Genomic DNA, 17136 nt, shown 5'->3' on the forward strand with positions numbered 1-17136 from the left:
GTGGGGGTGGCGCGGGAGGGGAAGGGAAGGGGCTGCTGCCTCACCTTTCTGCCCCGGGGTGTGCTGTGTAGTAGACTCTGTTGGTCCTCTTGGCTGGTAGCTCCTCTGAGTGCTTCTGAGAGCCTTTTGTTGTCCACGGGGGTAGAGGCACTAATTTGGCCAATTCCAGGCTGAAAAGATCAAGTGTAGATTTCATATCTGAGTTTTTAAGTGCTGGTAAGAAGTCGCATTAAGTTATCAAATGTACTCCAGTCCCGGCTCCATCGCCAAGTGGCTCTGTCGTTCGGGGGGAGGGGGTGTCACTCTGCATCCACAAGAAAAGGAAAAGTGGTTGGTCTAGAAGCTCGGGGCGAGTGGGGATTGATCCAGTTACTTTCGAAACAATCTAATCCAGACAGCGTGCACGGAATAACTTTCTGGGGTTGGAACTTGGTTGCTGGACAAGGTGTTCCTTTTTATGGGATTTGAAACCTTTGGAAAACGAAGGAGCAATACGGCTGCCAAACCTGTTCAAAATGAAATAGTGGGTGTGATTGAAAGATTGTAGCCTAAGTCCAGCGCAGCCCATGGAGAGTTAAGGTTTAAGTGAATGAATCATAGCCTCTTCTCATCTCAATCAATCTGTCTGTCACACACACACACACACACACACGCAAGGATGCACACATTTATATGTAAGATACTTTCACCCACTCAAGGGTTAAGTCAAAAAGTGTTGCTAAGGATTCTAGTTCAAGTGTGCATGCATTTCTTCCAGCAGGTCTGATCGAAGCTGGCTTCTGGGGGGATCTGCTGGGACAATTGACTAAAAGCACAGGGGTCAGTTCTGGTGACTGGATTACGGGACTCCACAGGGGGTAATCTTGCTAGGTTTTCCTGAAGGACACGGGACAATCGTGGAGGTTTATTATAAAGAACTTTTAAGAAAGCGGGAAGCTACCTTGTGAGGTCAAGAACGTTGAGATGAGAACTTTTTTTCTCATCACAAAAGGCACCTGCCGGGGCTGTCCTGTAAGAATTTCATTGGGAGGCCTTACCCCAAACACCTGAGAGCCCCCAAATCTGCTCCTTTAGACCTATTTGTTCCTCAAACTGAAAAAGAATCTCAATGAGTCCTCCAACAAACTGCCATTTTGGTGCGGTGTGAATTCAAGAGCACCACATTCTCTAGAGAAGGGTTAACTGGCAGGCTTTGAGTCACTGCCGGCTCACAGCCACCCTCTGGGACAGGGTCGAGCTGCCCCTGTGCGTTGCCGAGACTGGAGCTGCCCACCGGAGTAGCGTCCCACCTTTCTCCCCAGACTGCTGACCTTGTAGATCGCAGCCCAACCCATGACCACTGTGCCACCAGGGCTCCTCAGAGAAGGGTGAGCGGGATGCAGACCCCACCTGCAGACATGTACAGGTGAGGAGGGAAGACAGGCCAAGGAAGAGCAGCTTCACATGCGGATGTCTTTGTTCAGTACCGGACTTCCTGACTTCCCTTGAGTGTGTGGATGTGTTTCTGTGAAGACTCTGGCTGGTGCAGCCGTTCACACCCTTGGGTTGCTAACGGAAAAGCTGGAGGTTCCAGGTCGCCCAGACGTGCCTCAGAAGAAAAGCCTGGCCATCTACTTGCCAAAAATCCACCATGAAAAACCCTGTGGGGCATCTTTTTGCTCTGACACAGGTGGGACTGCCAGGAGTCAGAATCGACTCGTGTCAATGGTGTGTGTGTTGCTTCAGTCTTTTGCTCATTTGTTCACTTATGACGGGCTCTTGCTCGGCTAGCCTCCCTCACTCATTCTATTTATTGGCTTCCACTAACGTGTCAGAAAGAGTCCCTGGTGGCACAGCCGTTATGCATTGGGCTGCTAACCCCAACACCAGCCATTCGAAACCACCAGCTTCTCCTTGGGAGAAAGATGGGGATTTCTCCTCCTCTAAATAGTTACCATCTTGGAGATCCACAGGGGCAGTTCTACCCTGTCCTATAGGGCAGGCATTGGCATCGACTCAATGGTAGTGAGTTAGGTTTGGTTTTTTGGGTAGCATATCAGACTCTTACAGGTGCAGGGGAGTCTGTAAACAAAAGCAAACTCCAGCTTGCATTCCGAGGGAAGAGGTGGATGGTATGTCACACCTCGGTGGTGTTACAGCTGAGCCACGGTGATGGGCAGGGTGGCGGGCTGTTTTTTGAAGTCACCAAAGGAGGCCTCTCTGATAGGGGTCCGTGTGAACAAAGGTCAGGATGAGGTGAGTCGGGGAGAGAGCAGCTATCTGAAGGAAGGATGATTCAGGCAAAGAGGCAGCCAAATCAAGGGTCCTGGGGTGGGAGGCGAAGAGCATGGTTGGCATGTTAGAGTGTGGGAAACAGAAAGATTTCTCCAAGTTGTCTCCCCCAAATAGATGCCAAACCTAGCTGCTTGCTACATGCGGCAAATGACTGTACACTTGGAGGTCAACAAAAGTAGGTCAGAGGTTATTCTCTCTAAGGGTTATCAGTCATCTAGAGCAATCAGACTGCATAGTCTGTCCAGCCCAAGTGGGGCCCACTCCCTTCTGATAAGGATAGTAGCAGATTGTTTCCCTGAAGGAGAGCCCAGGGAGGTCAAATCCACTCAAGGGTGACCAAGGTTAGGCCGCCATCATGAATCTAGAGTCCACCCATCTAGTCACATGTACACCCCTAATCTTTCCCCTTCCTATAGACTGTACACCCCTAGATTGTCTCCCTCCCATTACTGTAGTACCCATAGTACAACCCCTTCCTGTGACATATGTCTTTACCTGTAATTAGGGGGCTTGCACGCCCCAAAGATATATAAGCCTTGGTTAGAAATAAATCACTCTCTCTCCTGCCCCCCTCTCCCCCCTCATGCCCACCTGGACCACCAAGAAGGGCCGAGGTGAGCACACTACGGTGAAATGTGTCTGACTTCTTTCGTTTACCCTCTCTTCTATCTCTATTATTCTCTATGACTTTACTGTAATTTATATATATATTTTTAACTGTGCAGTTGCGCTTACTGAACTCATGATAGTGTGAGGGCTTGGCTTCTCCCCAACCCCCACATTAGAGGTGGAATGAGACCCTGGTGGCTGGAGCCAAGGGGGAGAGCGGTGAGCCTTGAGGTCAGGTGAATGGAAGGGGTCTTGACCTTTGTTGGAGTTAGGGAGCCACATGCAGGCAATGCTCAGGCTGCACCAGAAGCCAGAACCCAGAAATGCATGCGTTGACACCTGCACGGAAAAGACGCCAGATGCATCCTGGAAAGTGCAGGTCTTAGTGAGGAGGTGGTTGGGCCCAGGCGGAGAGAGGAGGATGCTGGGAGTCAGAGGAACAAAGTCAGGGGTAACTAACTGGTAAGTGACTAGGGAACGGGAAGTCCAGGGGCAGCGGGAAAGCCTCCTCTCTGAGCACAGAAAAGGACTACGCGACCTTCCCCAATGCTGCCGCCACCACTGCCGCGTTCATTTTACTTGTCAAAGGTTAGCAGCGGTGACTTTTCCTGTGTTTAAATTCAAAATAGGGAGTATTTTCACCGCCGACACTTTTGAAAGCCTCTTGCTGTCAGGCCACCGCTGACTCAGGGCCATTCTGTGTGTGTCCTGGGAAAGCCGTGTTCCGTGGGGTTTTCTGGGGCTCCTGTGCCTCATCTGCTTACAAAAGTTGAACAACAAATACAGAAGACCTAAGAAGAACCGCTGCTTTTGAACTGTGGTGCTGGCAAAGAATCTCAGACATGCCACGGACTGCCAGGAGAATGAGCAAATCCGTCCTCCTGGAAGCACAGCGGGAACACCCGTGGGAGCCGTCATCTCCCAGACTCGGGATATGTCAGGAGGGGCAGTCCTGGGAGAAGGACGTCGTGCTCGGTGAAGCAGGCGGGCAGGAACAGAGGAGGGCCTTCAATGAGCTAGCGTGACATAGCGGCTGCGACAAGGAGTTCAGACATGGGAATAGTTCAGAGGGTGGCGCAGGACCAGTCCATTGTTGTACGAGGGATACATATGCATCTAACAACAAAAGCACTTAACAACAAAACAAGATGAAAGGTGATACGGGCCACACCTCAGGGAAACCCACAGCTCCGGAGCATGTTAGGGTGTTAGGAGCATTGCCACCCTCATCCCCTTATAGTTGATTGGCAGATTACATCGTGGGGAGTGATCACATCATTACATAACTGCCAAGCAATTCAGAATCATGGCCTAGCCAAGTCGACACATTTTTTTTGGAGGGGGGGCCACAATTCAATCCATGACAGGTGTCGACAACACCATTATACAGCCGCTGAGAAGTTTTTAGAGAAACCCACCATCTTGCTACTTAACGTAAGCACCATTGACAGAATTCTGGAGTCAGGTTAGCTAAAAAAATAAACAGCCCCGAGTCTTGGTGGCATAACAGAATGAAGGGTCGTTTCTAGTTTATGACACATCATGTTAGATCTTTCTCGTGGGAGAGATAGACCTCAGTCCTTGGCTTCGCTCGAGAAAGAATTCATGCTGAAGCCTGGTTTGTGATCCAAGTGAGTTTTATGGAAGGTAAAAGAAGCTTCAGATTTACACAGGCACCTCAGGGCCCTTGACACGCGCACGTGGAGTCCCGAGTCTAGAGGAGGTCGTTGCCCAGCCTTTGAGGAGCAGCTTGAGAAGAAGGACCACCAGACTCTGGATTCTGGCTTTCAGGTCCTCCCCCCCCACCCCCACCCCCGGGAGGCGTGGTTGACCCCATTGGCTGAATCAAATTCACCTGGCCCAGATGGACCAATCCAGGTATAACGCCCACCTAGGTGTACCATCTCTTCCTAGCCGGAAGCTTGAACCTCTGAGCATAGGTAATGGGCGCCCTGTCCCTAAGCTAAGCTACCTAACAATTACCCTGTGGTTGGAAATGGTGGAGGCTTGGAAAAAGTAGGACCAGAATGCTCCTTGGAAGCAAGGATGGAGAGACTTTGTCTCATGGACTTGGGACATGCTATTCGGGGGAGAACAGCCCCTGGGAAAGGGCATGATGCTTGGCCCAGTGGAGGGGCAGTGACAAAGACACTGCATCAGAATTTACTGGGCGGTGCCTAACGTCAAAACTGCCCTGTCTGGTCACTTGGGGACCCAGGTCCCTTCCATCTGTGCCTCTCCTATCTTCTGAGGTTTCCGAGTCTGGCCTTGTCCCCTCCATCTTCCCCATGTGACAGTCGGCAAGAGAGAGTGAGCGGAAGGCCACGTTGGAGTCTCAAGGAGCAAACCTGCAGTGACCCTCCTTCCAGAATGTAGTCACACCAGGGGGTCTGCTTTCACTCCTCTGGTTGTCTTCCGCTTCTTGCGTGTTCTGGGTGACAGTGAGTCGGTTCGACCCATAGCAGCCCTGTGCACACAGAGCAAAACACTTCCCGGTCCTGTGCCGTCCTCACAGCAGTTCCTGTGCTTGAGCCCATGGAGGCAGCCACGGTGTCCGTCCACTCATCGAGGGCCTGCCTCTCCTTTGCCGCCCCTCCACTTGGCCATGCATGATGTCCTTCTCCAGGGACTGGTCTCCCCTGGCAACACGTCGAAAGGATGTAAGACGAAGTCTTGCCAACCTTGCCTCTAAGAAGCTCTCTGGCCTTACTTTCTACTAGACAGACCTGCTTGTCCTTTCAGCAGCCCAGGACTCCTTCACGGTTCTTCTCCAGCACCACAGTTCACATGCCTCGGTTCTTCTGCAGTGCTTTACACAAAGTCAATAAATAAATAAAATTAAATATATCAATAAAAAAATAGATGCTTAGTCTTGAATACCCTGTCCTACAGAGTCAGGTGGACTTGATGGCAGTGAGATCGGTTTTGGGAACTTCCCCCTTTTCTTAATCAGTTGGGATTTAATACCCCATATAGCATTCCATATTTAATCACGTCAAGTAGAACTGTCCAATTGGCCCCACAGTTTCCAAACATTCTTTTTCTATATGGACTCCTTGACACAGTCTCCCTTTAAAGCCCGCCCCCCCCCCACGCTACCCACCTCCCCACAAACCCCTTATTTTACTCGATATCCCTACAAGAGCTTCCCTTTCTGGTCCTGGTACTCCTGCGCCATCATCAGCCCTCTCTCTGGGCCTTTCCTCCGCCTTTAGAAATGCTGACTCACGGCTTCAGGGCTTGGTCCCCTGCCCACTCCCCGTGCCTTTGCCAAGCCTCTGAACACACTCAGAAATGCAAAAGAAAAGAAAAAAAACACACAAACCCCACTCCTTTCTGGAAAAGAACTTCAAACAAGTAGAAACACCGTTGAGTACCTGCCAGTGCAAGGGTGTGGTGCCTTGCTAAGGCATGAACGGGGTGAGGGTGCAACTCTCCTTTCAGCAAGGCCCGGACAAGACAATTGAATTCCATTCTCTTCCCAGAAGTGAGGTGGTGAGATTGGCCCCTGGTGACCCAAGGACTTTAGCACAAGGATGTGGGTTTCCCCAACTGATGGCCTCCTAGCTTGTTCCAACAGGGTCAGCCCTAGGGAAACTTGGATTGTTGGAGGGCTGGCTTCAGGGAAGAGAGGGAGAATCTCTTGGCTTGTTTGGCTCCAGTAGTTTGGCCACGGGAGTCTGATCATGCTGCTGTTGTTGTTAGGTGCCATCGAGTCGGTTCCGACCCCGTAGTGACCGTGTGCCCAATAGAGCAGACGCCTGCCCAGTCCTGCGCTGTCCTCACTGTTGCTCCTCTGCCCGCGCCCCTTGATGCAGCCACGGTGTCCGTCTATCTCCTGAGGGCCTCCTCTTTTCCCGCTGCCCTTCCATTTCATCAACATGGTGTTCTTCTTCAGGGACTGGTCTCTCCTGACAACATGTCCAAAGTACATCAAATGAAGTCTCGCCACCCTTGCCTGCAACGAGCACTCTGGTCGCACCCTTCAAGGTAGATGGTTGTCCTTTTGGTAGTGCATGGTATTTCCAGTATTCTTCACCAGCACCACAATTCTAATGCATCCATTCATCTTCAGCCTTCCTTATTCACACGAGGCCCTAAATGGAGTCACTTAGGCTAAGCCTCATGTCAGCCAACCCAAACCTAGCTAGTTTCTGTTTCCCCAAAATGCCTGGCCTTTCCAGGAGCTGAAACTTAAGCAATCAACCACCCTTCCCCAAACAGAAACCTAAGCTAACTAAGTTGGACTTGTCTACAACCCAGTTCAAAATTCCTCCTTGATCCCAAAGAAATAAAATGCCCACTTAAAACCCAAAATCTGCCCAGCATGGCTTCCTTGTTCCCGTGGGCCTGAGCTCACAAAAACTCTTCTGCTTTGTACCATTGACGCCCCCAGCTCCCCATTCATGAGCTGCACAAGACAAAGCTTATGAGTCAGTTTGTATACAAATGTAACATTGTGGATGTTTTCATACGAACAGCAACTTTTGCTGTTGGCCTGAGCTCCTATCCGGTGCCTTCTTCACGAGGAAGAAGAGAAAATAATCCCCTTTCCCTCCAAGCTCAGCCACTCTGTGGAGACATTTGACAAGTTAGGTAGGTCCTGGCTCATCTTACATGACCCACTTCACCGATTGGAAGTGCGATTCGCTTACAGGCAGCTTGCTCAGCATTCCACCAGCGGGGGTGCCGTTACAATTCATTTCTCCAAGATTTATGGGCAGTGGTTTGTGGTTGATGAGGGTTCTGGTGCTCATCATAGAACTGGCTCCTCCCAGTGAAGCAGGTACCAATCCTGAGTGGTAATGGCTGAAGCCACACACCTTCATCCCAGGCTGGGTCCCGGTCGTGTGATATATAAGCCTGTTCCTCCTCCTCCCTCTTCTCTTCCACCCTCACATTAGGGGGTCCTGGCTGTCTTCTGAGATCATCCAGGTGGCACACAAAGTGCTTTTAGGGCTGGAAATGTTTTACAGGTCTCAAGTGATCACTTCTTTAGAATGCCATGCTTCTAAATGGGATGCTCCATGCAAAAAAGGTGGGGTGAGGAAGAACTGGTTGAATTCATGAGGAAGAGTGGGCTTGTTGTGTCTTTGAGAATCCACATTCACCCGTCTGGCCTTGAGAAGTCCTTCCGGAAAGGACTGTGTTCCCCCGGGATTAACGTCCTAACCTTACGTTGACCTAGACCTTCCTTCCCTCCTCACTCCCATAGGTCACTTCAGGAAACTCAGGCATGGCGCCTGGAGAACCAACCAGCCATTGAGTTGGCTCAAAGCCAAAATAAAACCCCCCAAAACAAAAACCTCACTGCTACGGAGTTGATGCGCACTCATAGCACCCCCCTGTGGGTTTCTGAGACTGTTACTGTTTACAGGAATAGAAAGCCCAGGCTTCCTCCTGCAGAGCTGCTGGGGGTTTCGAACTGTCGCCCATGTGGATTGCAGCCCACCAGGGCTCCACACTCAGGCCCGTGCCTTTCCATGCGCACCTGACTAGAACTGTGCGCCCTCGGGTTTTCTGTGACCGATTTTCTGGAAATCGATCGCCAGGCCAGACATTCTGAGCTGCCTCTGGGTGGGCTCAGACCCTCACCTTTGGGTTAGCAGTCCAAGGCTTTACCGTCTGTGCCACCGAGGACTCCTCCCGGAAACCCGTCCTTACCCCCTGCTCCGCCTCTGCTCACTGGCATCTCTGTTTACATGCAAGTTGTCCATTTGCTTTCACTATAACAAGGACAGGGATGTTGAGCCCAAGAGTGACCTCCCTTCTTTTTCTGAAGACATAGTGGCTGCTGTTCTGGGGAGTGTGTGTGTGTGTGTGTGTGTGTGTGTGTGTGTGTGTGTTGTGGTGGTGGCATTTCTCAAGGAGCCTTCATCTATCTTTTAAGAAGAAAGAGAAAAAACCTTGTCCTACACCGCTCTGGGCTTTGTCCAACCCAGTCATCACGGCTGTCAAGGAGGAGCCTCTCCCTCCAGAGCCCCTGAGGAGCACAGAGCCATGTCCCGTGAAGATCGTCAACAAGCCACAGAACTGAGGAACTTTCAGGCCAAACGGCAAGGAAGGAATCCTTAGCTTCCAGAACTAGGAGAAAACAGCTTTCTGTTCCCGACAGGTGCCCCTCGTGGTCCCTGTGGTCCAGCAGCACTAGGAACCCAGATGGAGTCCTGGGGTGGACCAGCTCCGGGGTTCGGGGCTCGCTGAGCTCCACCACTCCCCTCCTCCGTGTGCCATCCACAGGCTCCGTGCTGTCTAGACCTGCTTTATGAGAGTAGAGCTGCAGGTCCGATAACTTCAGGTAAAGGCTATCGAAGCAAACATTTCTATTGAAATAAAACCTGCCGACCGAAAAGGGTGCAAAACATGTATGCGTGGCTCAGTGAACCTTCACAAAGTAAAACGTGCACCCGCCATTCAGTTCAGGAAAAAAATGCGTCGCCAGCTGCCCTAGGTCCCTCCCACACCCCCTCCCTGTCACGGATCCCTCTCCTCCCAAAAAGAACCCTCACGGGAGATGTGCAGGTCTTTGAAGAAGGCGTTGGACTGAGCCTACATGAGGGTTTACTGCTGAAACATCTTCTTTGTACTTGTGCAGTGTTAAGTAAGACGAAATGCAAAGGATCTGAAAGATCTCTAATTCCACGAGTCCGGCTTCCAACTTCAGAATGTCACGCTCAGAATACAAGCACAGTGGACAGAGGCCCACAGCCAAGCACCCCCCACCCCACACCCCACTGCGCTCTGACGACGTCAGTGACCCACGGAGCTCAAGTTCTGTTTAACGGGGATAGATGGGCCAACCACAGGGTTGCCGTTGAGCTGATTTCGACTCCTGCGACCTCCTGTGTGTCAGAGGAGAACTGTGCTCAATAGGGGTTTCGATGGCTCGCTTTTTGGAAACAGATCATCAGACCTTTCATCCGAGGCACCTCTGGGTGGACTCTAGCCTGCAAGCTTTTGGTGAGCCGTTGTCCACGCCACCTGGGACTTCTCATGCAAGATGCTGGCCCAACCCAGCAGAAGTTCTTCCCGTACTCCTGTTGATAGTCTGTGGAGGGAGCAGATGGCTCTTTCCCCCAGTGAACCTGGGATCCTGCTCCCTTCCATCCTGGATGTCCACAGCCTAAAGGCTCTTGTCACCTATTTCCTTCATTCCGTCAGAATAGCACATGGCCTTCCCGACAAACCATGAACCAGCCTACCACCAGTCTCACTGTGGTAGTTACGTAATCTGGTGTCAACTTGAGACTGAAGTGAAAGGGTGTAGTCTAGCCTGTCATTTAGGTCGCAGCTTGATGACCTCATTTGGAGGCGCTAAGGAGATAGTTCACTGGAGGCCAGATCCATTCTCTGTGCTTCATCTCCCTGTGAGACATTCCTAGTGACAAGCCACGTGGCGCTCCACTGAGGGAGCCAGAGCCCTGGAGCTGGAGGAGCCACATGGAGACCCACGCCAGCGCTGACATGCTTCCAAAAGACTTTTCACCCGCTGGCCTGTGATCTTCCTGCTTTCGGTATCATTGCATGTGCTGCGTGGGTCTGTAGAAGAATTCATGGACTAGTATCGGACAGATGGGCGAATATTGGACTTATGGACTTGATTTGGACTGGGCTGGGATATTTTCTTAATATACAATTACTCTTTATATAAAGCTCTTTCTTATACACATCTGAGTGTCTCCCTGGATTTGTTTCTCCAGTAAACCCGGACTAACACACTCACACTGAGAAGTCAGTGAGTGTTGGCCTCAGTTGGTAGTAAACCTCTGTCCGAACTGGCAGGCACGTTTCCTGAATAGCCTAAGGCGATCTCACTACCAGGGTACCAGCCTTCGGACAGCCTTGGGGGATGCTCTGAGTTCCTTGGGACAGGATGTAGTTCATAACAAGGTGCAGAGAGACCACAGAGGAGCCTGGGACACGCACGGGGAGGGGGGAGCTATGGGTGCCTGTGAGCCCATTGTGATTACTAGGGTTTTCTTGGGTAGATTTTTCTGAAGTAGTTCACCCAGCCTTTCTTCCTCCTCTGCGCTGGTCTGGCAGCCCCATGTAAACCTGTTTTGTGTCGTAGCCACACACCCTGGGTCTCTAACACACGGATGATAGCTGCACGAGGCTTCGGCTGGGAATCGAACAGCACGGAGGCCAAGGACTCTGCCCCCAGACCACCCCAGCCCCAGGATGAGCCCCACCCCATCATCACCTGGGGTCTCCCGCGTGCCTTGGAGGAAGGCAAGAGCTGCCATGGCCCTGGGGTCCAGGGAGGGCCCTGCTTGGCCTCTCTCTGCCTCGGGGTGCCTTTGTCATATTCCTACTACCTGATGTCATTTCGCTTCTTAGTTCAGACGCTGCTCTCTGAGCGGACTTAGCTCAGTGGTTTCTTGGCTGGTCTGATGGCCTCGGAGGTGAGTGGGCAGGGGTTGGGGCTGGGGCGGGGTGGAGTTTCGGGGGAGAGCCGAGGGCTGGATTGAGGCTGCTCGTGTGTGCGTTCCCTGCCTGGGCCTTCGAACATTCTGGATTGGGACCTGTGACATCCTTAGAGTAGGCTATGTCCTGTTCCCTTTGGCCGAGGGTTTTGGGGGTGCTCAGGGCAGTGGTGTGTGTGTGTGTGTGTGTGTGTGTGTGTGTGTGGTGTGCGTTTGCCTGAGATGGATGGTTTGGAGGAGGCTTGTTTTGACCTACACAGAACAGTGTAAGCACAGCCTGGTCCACGTGGGGACTGCAGTGTTCCCATCGCCCCCTCCCTGTTCTTCAAGTGAGCCACATCCTCCCTCTCAGAGGCTGCGGGCTGCCAAGCCTGTCTCCCACACACCTCAGCAAAAAGTCCCTGGCTCTCCTCCCAGCACCTGACTGTTGACCTCACAAAGGTGTGAGAGGGAGGAAGGGACTCCACAGTCGGACAAACCTCCCTTCCTCCTTTCTGAGAAATGACCCAGGCTCCACGGCCTTCTCAGAGGCCCAGGCCCAGCACCATCACTGCCCCCTGCGTCCTGCTGTGCGCCCCTCCTCCCGCAGAGCAGGCAGGCCCTCCAGGATGAGGCAGGTCCAGGGGTGACGTCCTGACCTCAAACCGCATCCCTTCTCTCCAGGTCGGCTTGTGGGAGATCAGAGAGCCCGAATCTCCCTTCGGGACAGGCCACTACATGCCTCCATGCACCCACCCACTCAGCGTGCTTTCCTGCTTTATAGAGATGCCCGGGACTCCCTGGCTCCCAGCCAAGCCCTCAGCGCTTCCTGGGGGGAAAGTGCCCTCTGAGGTTGCACTGGTCAGAGCAGAGCAGAAGCTTCTAGCCCTGACGTGAGAAGGGGCACGTGTGCTGCAGCCCCAGCTCTGAGTCCGTCTCCAGACCTCACCCCTGGCTCGAGCGGCTCAGGTGGCTCCCATCCCCTCCCAGCCCTTCCAGGGGTGCTGTGCAAGAGTGGGGTGGCGAGGAGGTAGAGTGAAAGTTATGCCTGATGCCCAGCTTCTAAAGGGAGAAGAGAGTCCAACTCCACAAGCCCAAGGCCTACTGCCCCATGGCAGGGGTCAGAGATGCCTTCACCCTCCCTCCTCCGTTACCCACTGGGACTCAACCTGTCCCTCCCACGGGACTCTCCCTTCCTTCTGGCTTTGATAATCCACGACAGCAGCCACACAGAACGCACAGACAATACTTACCATAGTGGGGCTCATTAGGGAAGTTAACAGGTTACCAAATGGTAAAGAGAGGGTTCTTTTTTCCGAAGCACCTCTTCTCAGCTATGTGGCCCCTTGGCCTCTGTCCTGCTCAGGCAAGTGCCACAGAGCTCCACTCCAGCCCCGCCCAGCAAGCCGGTCTCCTGCCTGAGGCTTTCAGGTTTATTCTTTCTAGCTGGCTGCTCCATCTCCTGGCTCAGGTCCCCTGCTGTGACCTCTGGTGACCCGGCTGCCACTGCCACTTCACACAGGGATCTCATGTGCACATCACTGACCGCTCTTCATTCTTAATGGCTGTGGGGGCCTCTGGTTCTGCTTCTGAAGTGGCTTGCTTTATGCCCCGCAGGATGCCCAAACTGACCAATCCCGGTCTTCAAGCCCCGCCCCCCCCCACACACACACCTGATTTGCATGCTCCTACCCAGTTGTTGGGGAGAACTACATCAACTGTGGTAATAAGAGCCACCTCCAGTCATGTCACTTCCCTGAGAGCGGGCTCCTGGAGCTTTGGCAGCTGGCCTGCAGTGTAACCTTTCACGTTCAGATGGCCTTTCTAGCCATCCTTTTTAAAAAAATAATCATTTTATGGGGGGGGGGGCTCATACAACTCGTATCACAACCCATCCATCCATCCATTGTGTCGAGCACATTTGTATATTTGTTGCCCTCATTATTCTCAAAACATTTGCTTTCTACTTGAGCTCTTGGTATCAGCTCATTTCTCCCCTCCCTCCCCACCACTACCTCCCTCGTGAACCCCTGATAATTTAGAAATTATTGTTTTGTCATGTCTTACACTGTCTGACGTCTCCCCTCACCCACCTCTCTGCTGTCCGTTCCCTAGGGAGGAGGCCATATGTAGATCCTCCTAATTGATTCCCCCTTTCTACCTCACCTTCCCTCCACCCTCCCAGTATCACCACTCTCAGCACTGGGCCTGAGGGGTTCATCTGCCCTGGATTCCCTGTGTTTCCAGTTCCTATCTGTGTCAGTGTACATCCTCCGGTCCAGCCGGATTTGTAAGGTAGAATTGGGATCATGAGAGTGTGCGGGGAGGGGAAGCATTTAGGAACTAGGGGAAAGCTGTGTTTCGTCGTTTCTAGCCATGCTCTTGCCAGATCTCCGTTCCCACCTCTGCAAATCCGGTGCTTGGGGCCCACCAAAGAGAACGTCGACAGCTTGCTGATAAGACAAATAAAGTGTGTGGCACCCTTGTGAGGGTGGGGTCATACAGTTAAGGTCTATGGAATCCTAATGAGAGGACTGGTCAGTTTTGCAATCCAACTTGACTTAAAATGAGCCATCCCTGAGATGGAAAGGGGGAACTCACTACCACCAAAAAAGAAGAGCCAGGAGCAGGGCATACAACACCTACCTGGGTTCCTGCGAGGAGCACCTCCTAGACCCAGGAGCCAGAGAGCTGTAGCACTAGAGGCAGCACAGCAGGGAGAGAAGAGCCATCCGGGCAGTTGAGAACCAGCAGCAGCAGCAGAATCAGGAGACCGGCAGGAGATGGTGTAGCGCACATGAGCTCAGCACCTTCGGGCAGAAGGCTTGCTGGCAGAGTGGGGTACCTCTGGGAACTTGGAGGAGCCAGGCTCGCAGACCCAGGAACGAGAGAACTGCCCATCAGCTTCCGGCTGAGGCTTGCTGGTCAAGTGGGTGCCTTTGGGTACTTAATGGTGGTGTTAATGAGCTTTGTAACACCTGACCAGGACAGAGACTGGGCTAGCCCAAGACGCCCAGGGGGCTGAGGGCCTGTGGGCAAGGCTGACTGAATCACTCTATCTCCATCCTGAATTAGGAGCCCTGGTGGCATAGTGGGCTACACCTCGGGCTGCTAACCACAACATCAGCAGTTCAAAACCACCAGGCACTCAGCAGGAGAAAGATGAGGCTTTTCTACTGCCGTAAAGAGTTACAGTCCGGAAGCCCATAGGGACAGTTCTCCCCTGCCTTATGGGGTCGTTGAGTCGGCATCAACTCAATGGCAGTGAGTGTTTGAGACCTTGATTTGTAACCCTTCACTCCCGAATGACCCTAGAACTGTGAGTGTGGGCTGTGAGTTCTGGGGGCCATTGTCATGAACCGTCAAACCCAGCAGAGAAGACGAGAGTGCCAGGGGAGGGACAGCTGGTGTCGGAATTGGAATACAATGCGAGGCGTCAAGTCTGATCGTAGCAGCCAGCCCTGTCCTGCGATGCCGGCACAGATTCTCGCACCTTGTGAAGTTAGGTGAGGAGCGCAAGGCCCCCACGCCACCATTTTTACACGGCTGAATGTTTTCCAGGTTACCTAACTAAACTCCTGCAAAACCACACCGCCTATGCCTGTGATGGGGACCACTTGAATCTCCAGTGTCCTCGGCACTCTACAATAAGTGTCCAGTCAGCATTTTATGGGCAAGATGACCAAACGTGTAGCTCCCGGCAGCCTGTGTCCCAGAGGAAAGACAGCCTAACCTGCGTGGCATCCACCACGCTGCAGGTATTGCTTCTTGTAAATGCTTTAAGATGATAAACTGGTTTTGGCTCTGCTCTCCCCATATATATGCATGAGTATATTATACATACCTGTGATTCTACAGTTCACTCAAAACAAACCTGACCCACAGAAAATCCCAACTGACACACCACAAGTTCAGCAGCTGCGCTGTGACTTGCTTCGCAAAAGACTTCTTTACCGAACGCGTTGCAATAGAATCTTTGTTACAGAGCTCCTTGCATGCACCTGCAATGTGGCTCTATTCACAGTCATCCTCTTTATTACAATCTTCTGGGGCTTCAGCCCCCTGGCCGCAGCTCCTATCAGGGCCCCAAAGGAAGGCCAGGGGTTCTGTAGGGTCAACCACACGTATCTCTGTGAAGTAGACATTAGAGGTCAAGACCAGCTTCTCAGAGAACAGACATCAAGAAGAAAAACACCAAGAATTGCCTTTTAGGGTTTTTGCTGTTTTTGTTCATTTGCTGATATGCATTTTAGGGTTTGCTTTTCTAGTTTTGGATAACCATATTGTTCTCACTGGGTGCTATTTGGGGTGGTCTTCATTGATTGGTCTTTCCACTAAACAATATAAGAAATTGGGGGAGAGGGGACAAAAGTCCTTCCATTTGGGAGTTGGTATGTTTAGGGAAATATTGGGTGTAGGAGGAAATCAAACCCAATATCTCAGTGATGAACCATCATGTAGCCTACACCAGTTGTCCAAGCAAGTCTTACTTCAAGAGTCATCATGAGTTGGCCAACATTATTGAGTCTCTGGGCTTTGGATTTTTTAATGCCTCCAAAGTACCTTATGAACATCTGAAGTTGGGTGGTTAGGGGAGGTGGCAAACCGGAAAACGTTTTGATTGTATAAGCCAGCAAAAAGATGACTGCGCACATGCGTGTCCTAAGAGGAAAGTAAAGAGAGAATTAGCTTCATTGCTATGTAGCTCTTTCTACGGCTTAAAAACAAATAATTAATAATATGTCAAAGTCAGGATTCTAAAGAATTCTTCTCACCCTTTACTGCTTCCATTTCGAGCATCGTAGGGTCCAGGTAATCATGTTCCAGGTAAAAAGACCAACCGAGTAGCCAAAGTTAGTGTATTTGAGTCACTTGGAAACATGGCTTCCTGCTCTATGGAGAGGCGTGAGCCTTTTTTTTTCTTTTCTTTTCCAGAAACGAGCAGCTATTTCCCTTTGCACCCCACGCTATCCCCATCCCTCCTCTTTGGTAGCCCACCCCCTAGTCGAAGCTATCTTGCTGTTGGCCCCCTCCATCCCTCACCCCAGCTGCCTGCTCATCCCTCCCTGGTCCCGAGCATCTGCTGCCCTCTTAGTGCACAAACAAAATGCTGGGCCTGTGCCCAGCGGGCGGAAGTGCCTCCTCCAGGGAAGCACCAGCGCCTGGCACCCAGGAGCACCAGAGGATGGCACCACCCTACCCCCCTGCCCCCACCATGGGCGCCTGTCTCTGCCAGGCAGCCCCAGGGAAGGAGATGTGCCGCAGCTGGCCGACAAGTTAGCATCTGGAACATCACCGTTCTGATGCTGTTGGGAGAGTTTGTTGGCCAGAAACGTCCCCTGCCCGGCCCTTTCATCCAGAGATCAAGAGACTCCTTCACAGTGCGACTGTTCAACTGCTGGGGCAGAGCTTGCTCTGGGGACGGTTGGCTAACGTAGGAAGAGGGCAGGTCGACGCCCATGAAGGAGCACCTCAGTGGGTCCAGTCTGTGACTGACTGTCCACAGGAAGTGCCCCCTCCCTGAGCATTTTCGGGCTCCTAGCACAGAAACTAGAAACTTCCCTGCTGACCCAGAACCCCCTCTGCATCTGTAGCACAGGGAGGCCTTTGGCAAGATATGAGGAAGCTGTGCCTCCGGTGGGGGAAGGGAGGGGGGCTCGCAGAGACCACGTCTTGGGAGGACCCCTGAGGTGACAAGCGATTCCTTCAGGGAACGGCTCTGTGAGCTCCTGTGAGAACCTGGGGGCTCGGGAAGCTGGTGGGCCTGAGCTAATGCCAACCCCAGTGTCACAACCAGATCCTTGGTAGGGTTGTCATTGTCCTCGGTGACCTCTTTGGCGCCCCCCCC

General features: G+C 52.3%; 1 protein-coding gene across 3 annotated transcripts in view; it reads left to right on the forward strand.

Moving 5' to 3' along the window:
* Positions 1–17136, forward strand: part of EVA1C (eva-1 homolog C) — a 93376-nt gene that overhangs the window by 37978 nt on the left and 38262 nt on the right. For 2 of the 3 annotated variants that reach the window (XM_004711290.2, XM_045284939.1), the window contains exon 2: positions 14850–15046. The exons of the other annotated variant lie outside the window; for it this stretch is intronic. In XM_004711290.2, the coding sequence (XP_004711347.1) occupies positions 14850–15046 (197 nt within the window). The remainder of the gene's footprint in view (positions 1–14849; positions 15047–17136) is intronic. 3 annotated transcript variants of the gene reach the window in all.

This window comes from Echinops telfairi, unplaced genomic scaffold, assembly GCF_000313985.2.
Source record: "Echinops telfairi isolate 266 unplaced genomic scaffold, ASM31398v2 ScPeMD7_7469;HRSCAF=8507_0, whole genome shotgun sequence".
In the NCBI taxonomy this organism is placed as follows: Eukaryota; Metazoa; Chordata; class Mammalia; order Afrosoricida; family Tenrecidae; genus Echinops; species Echinops telfairi.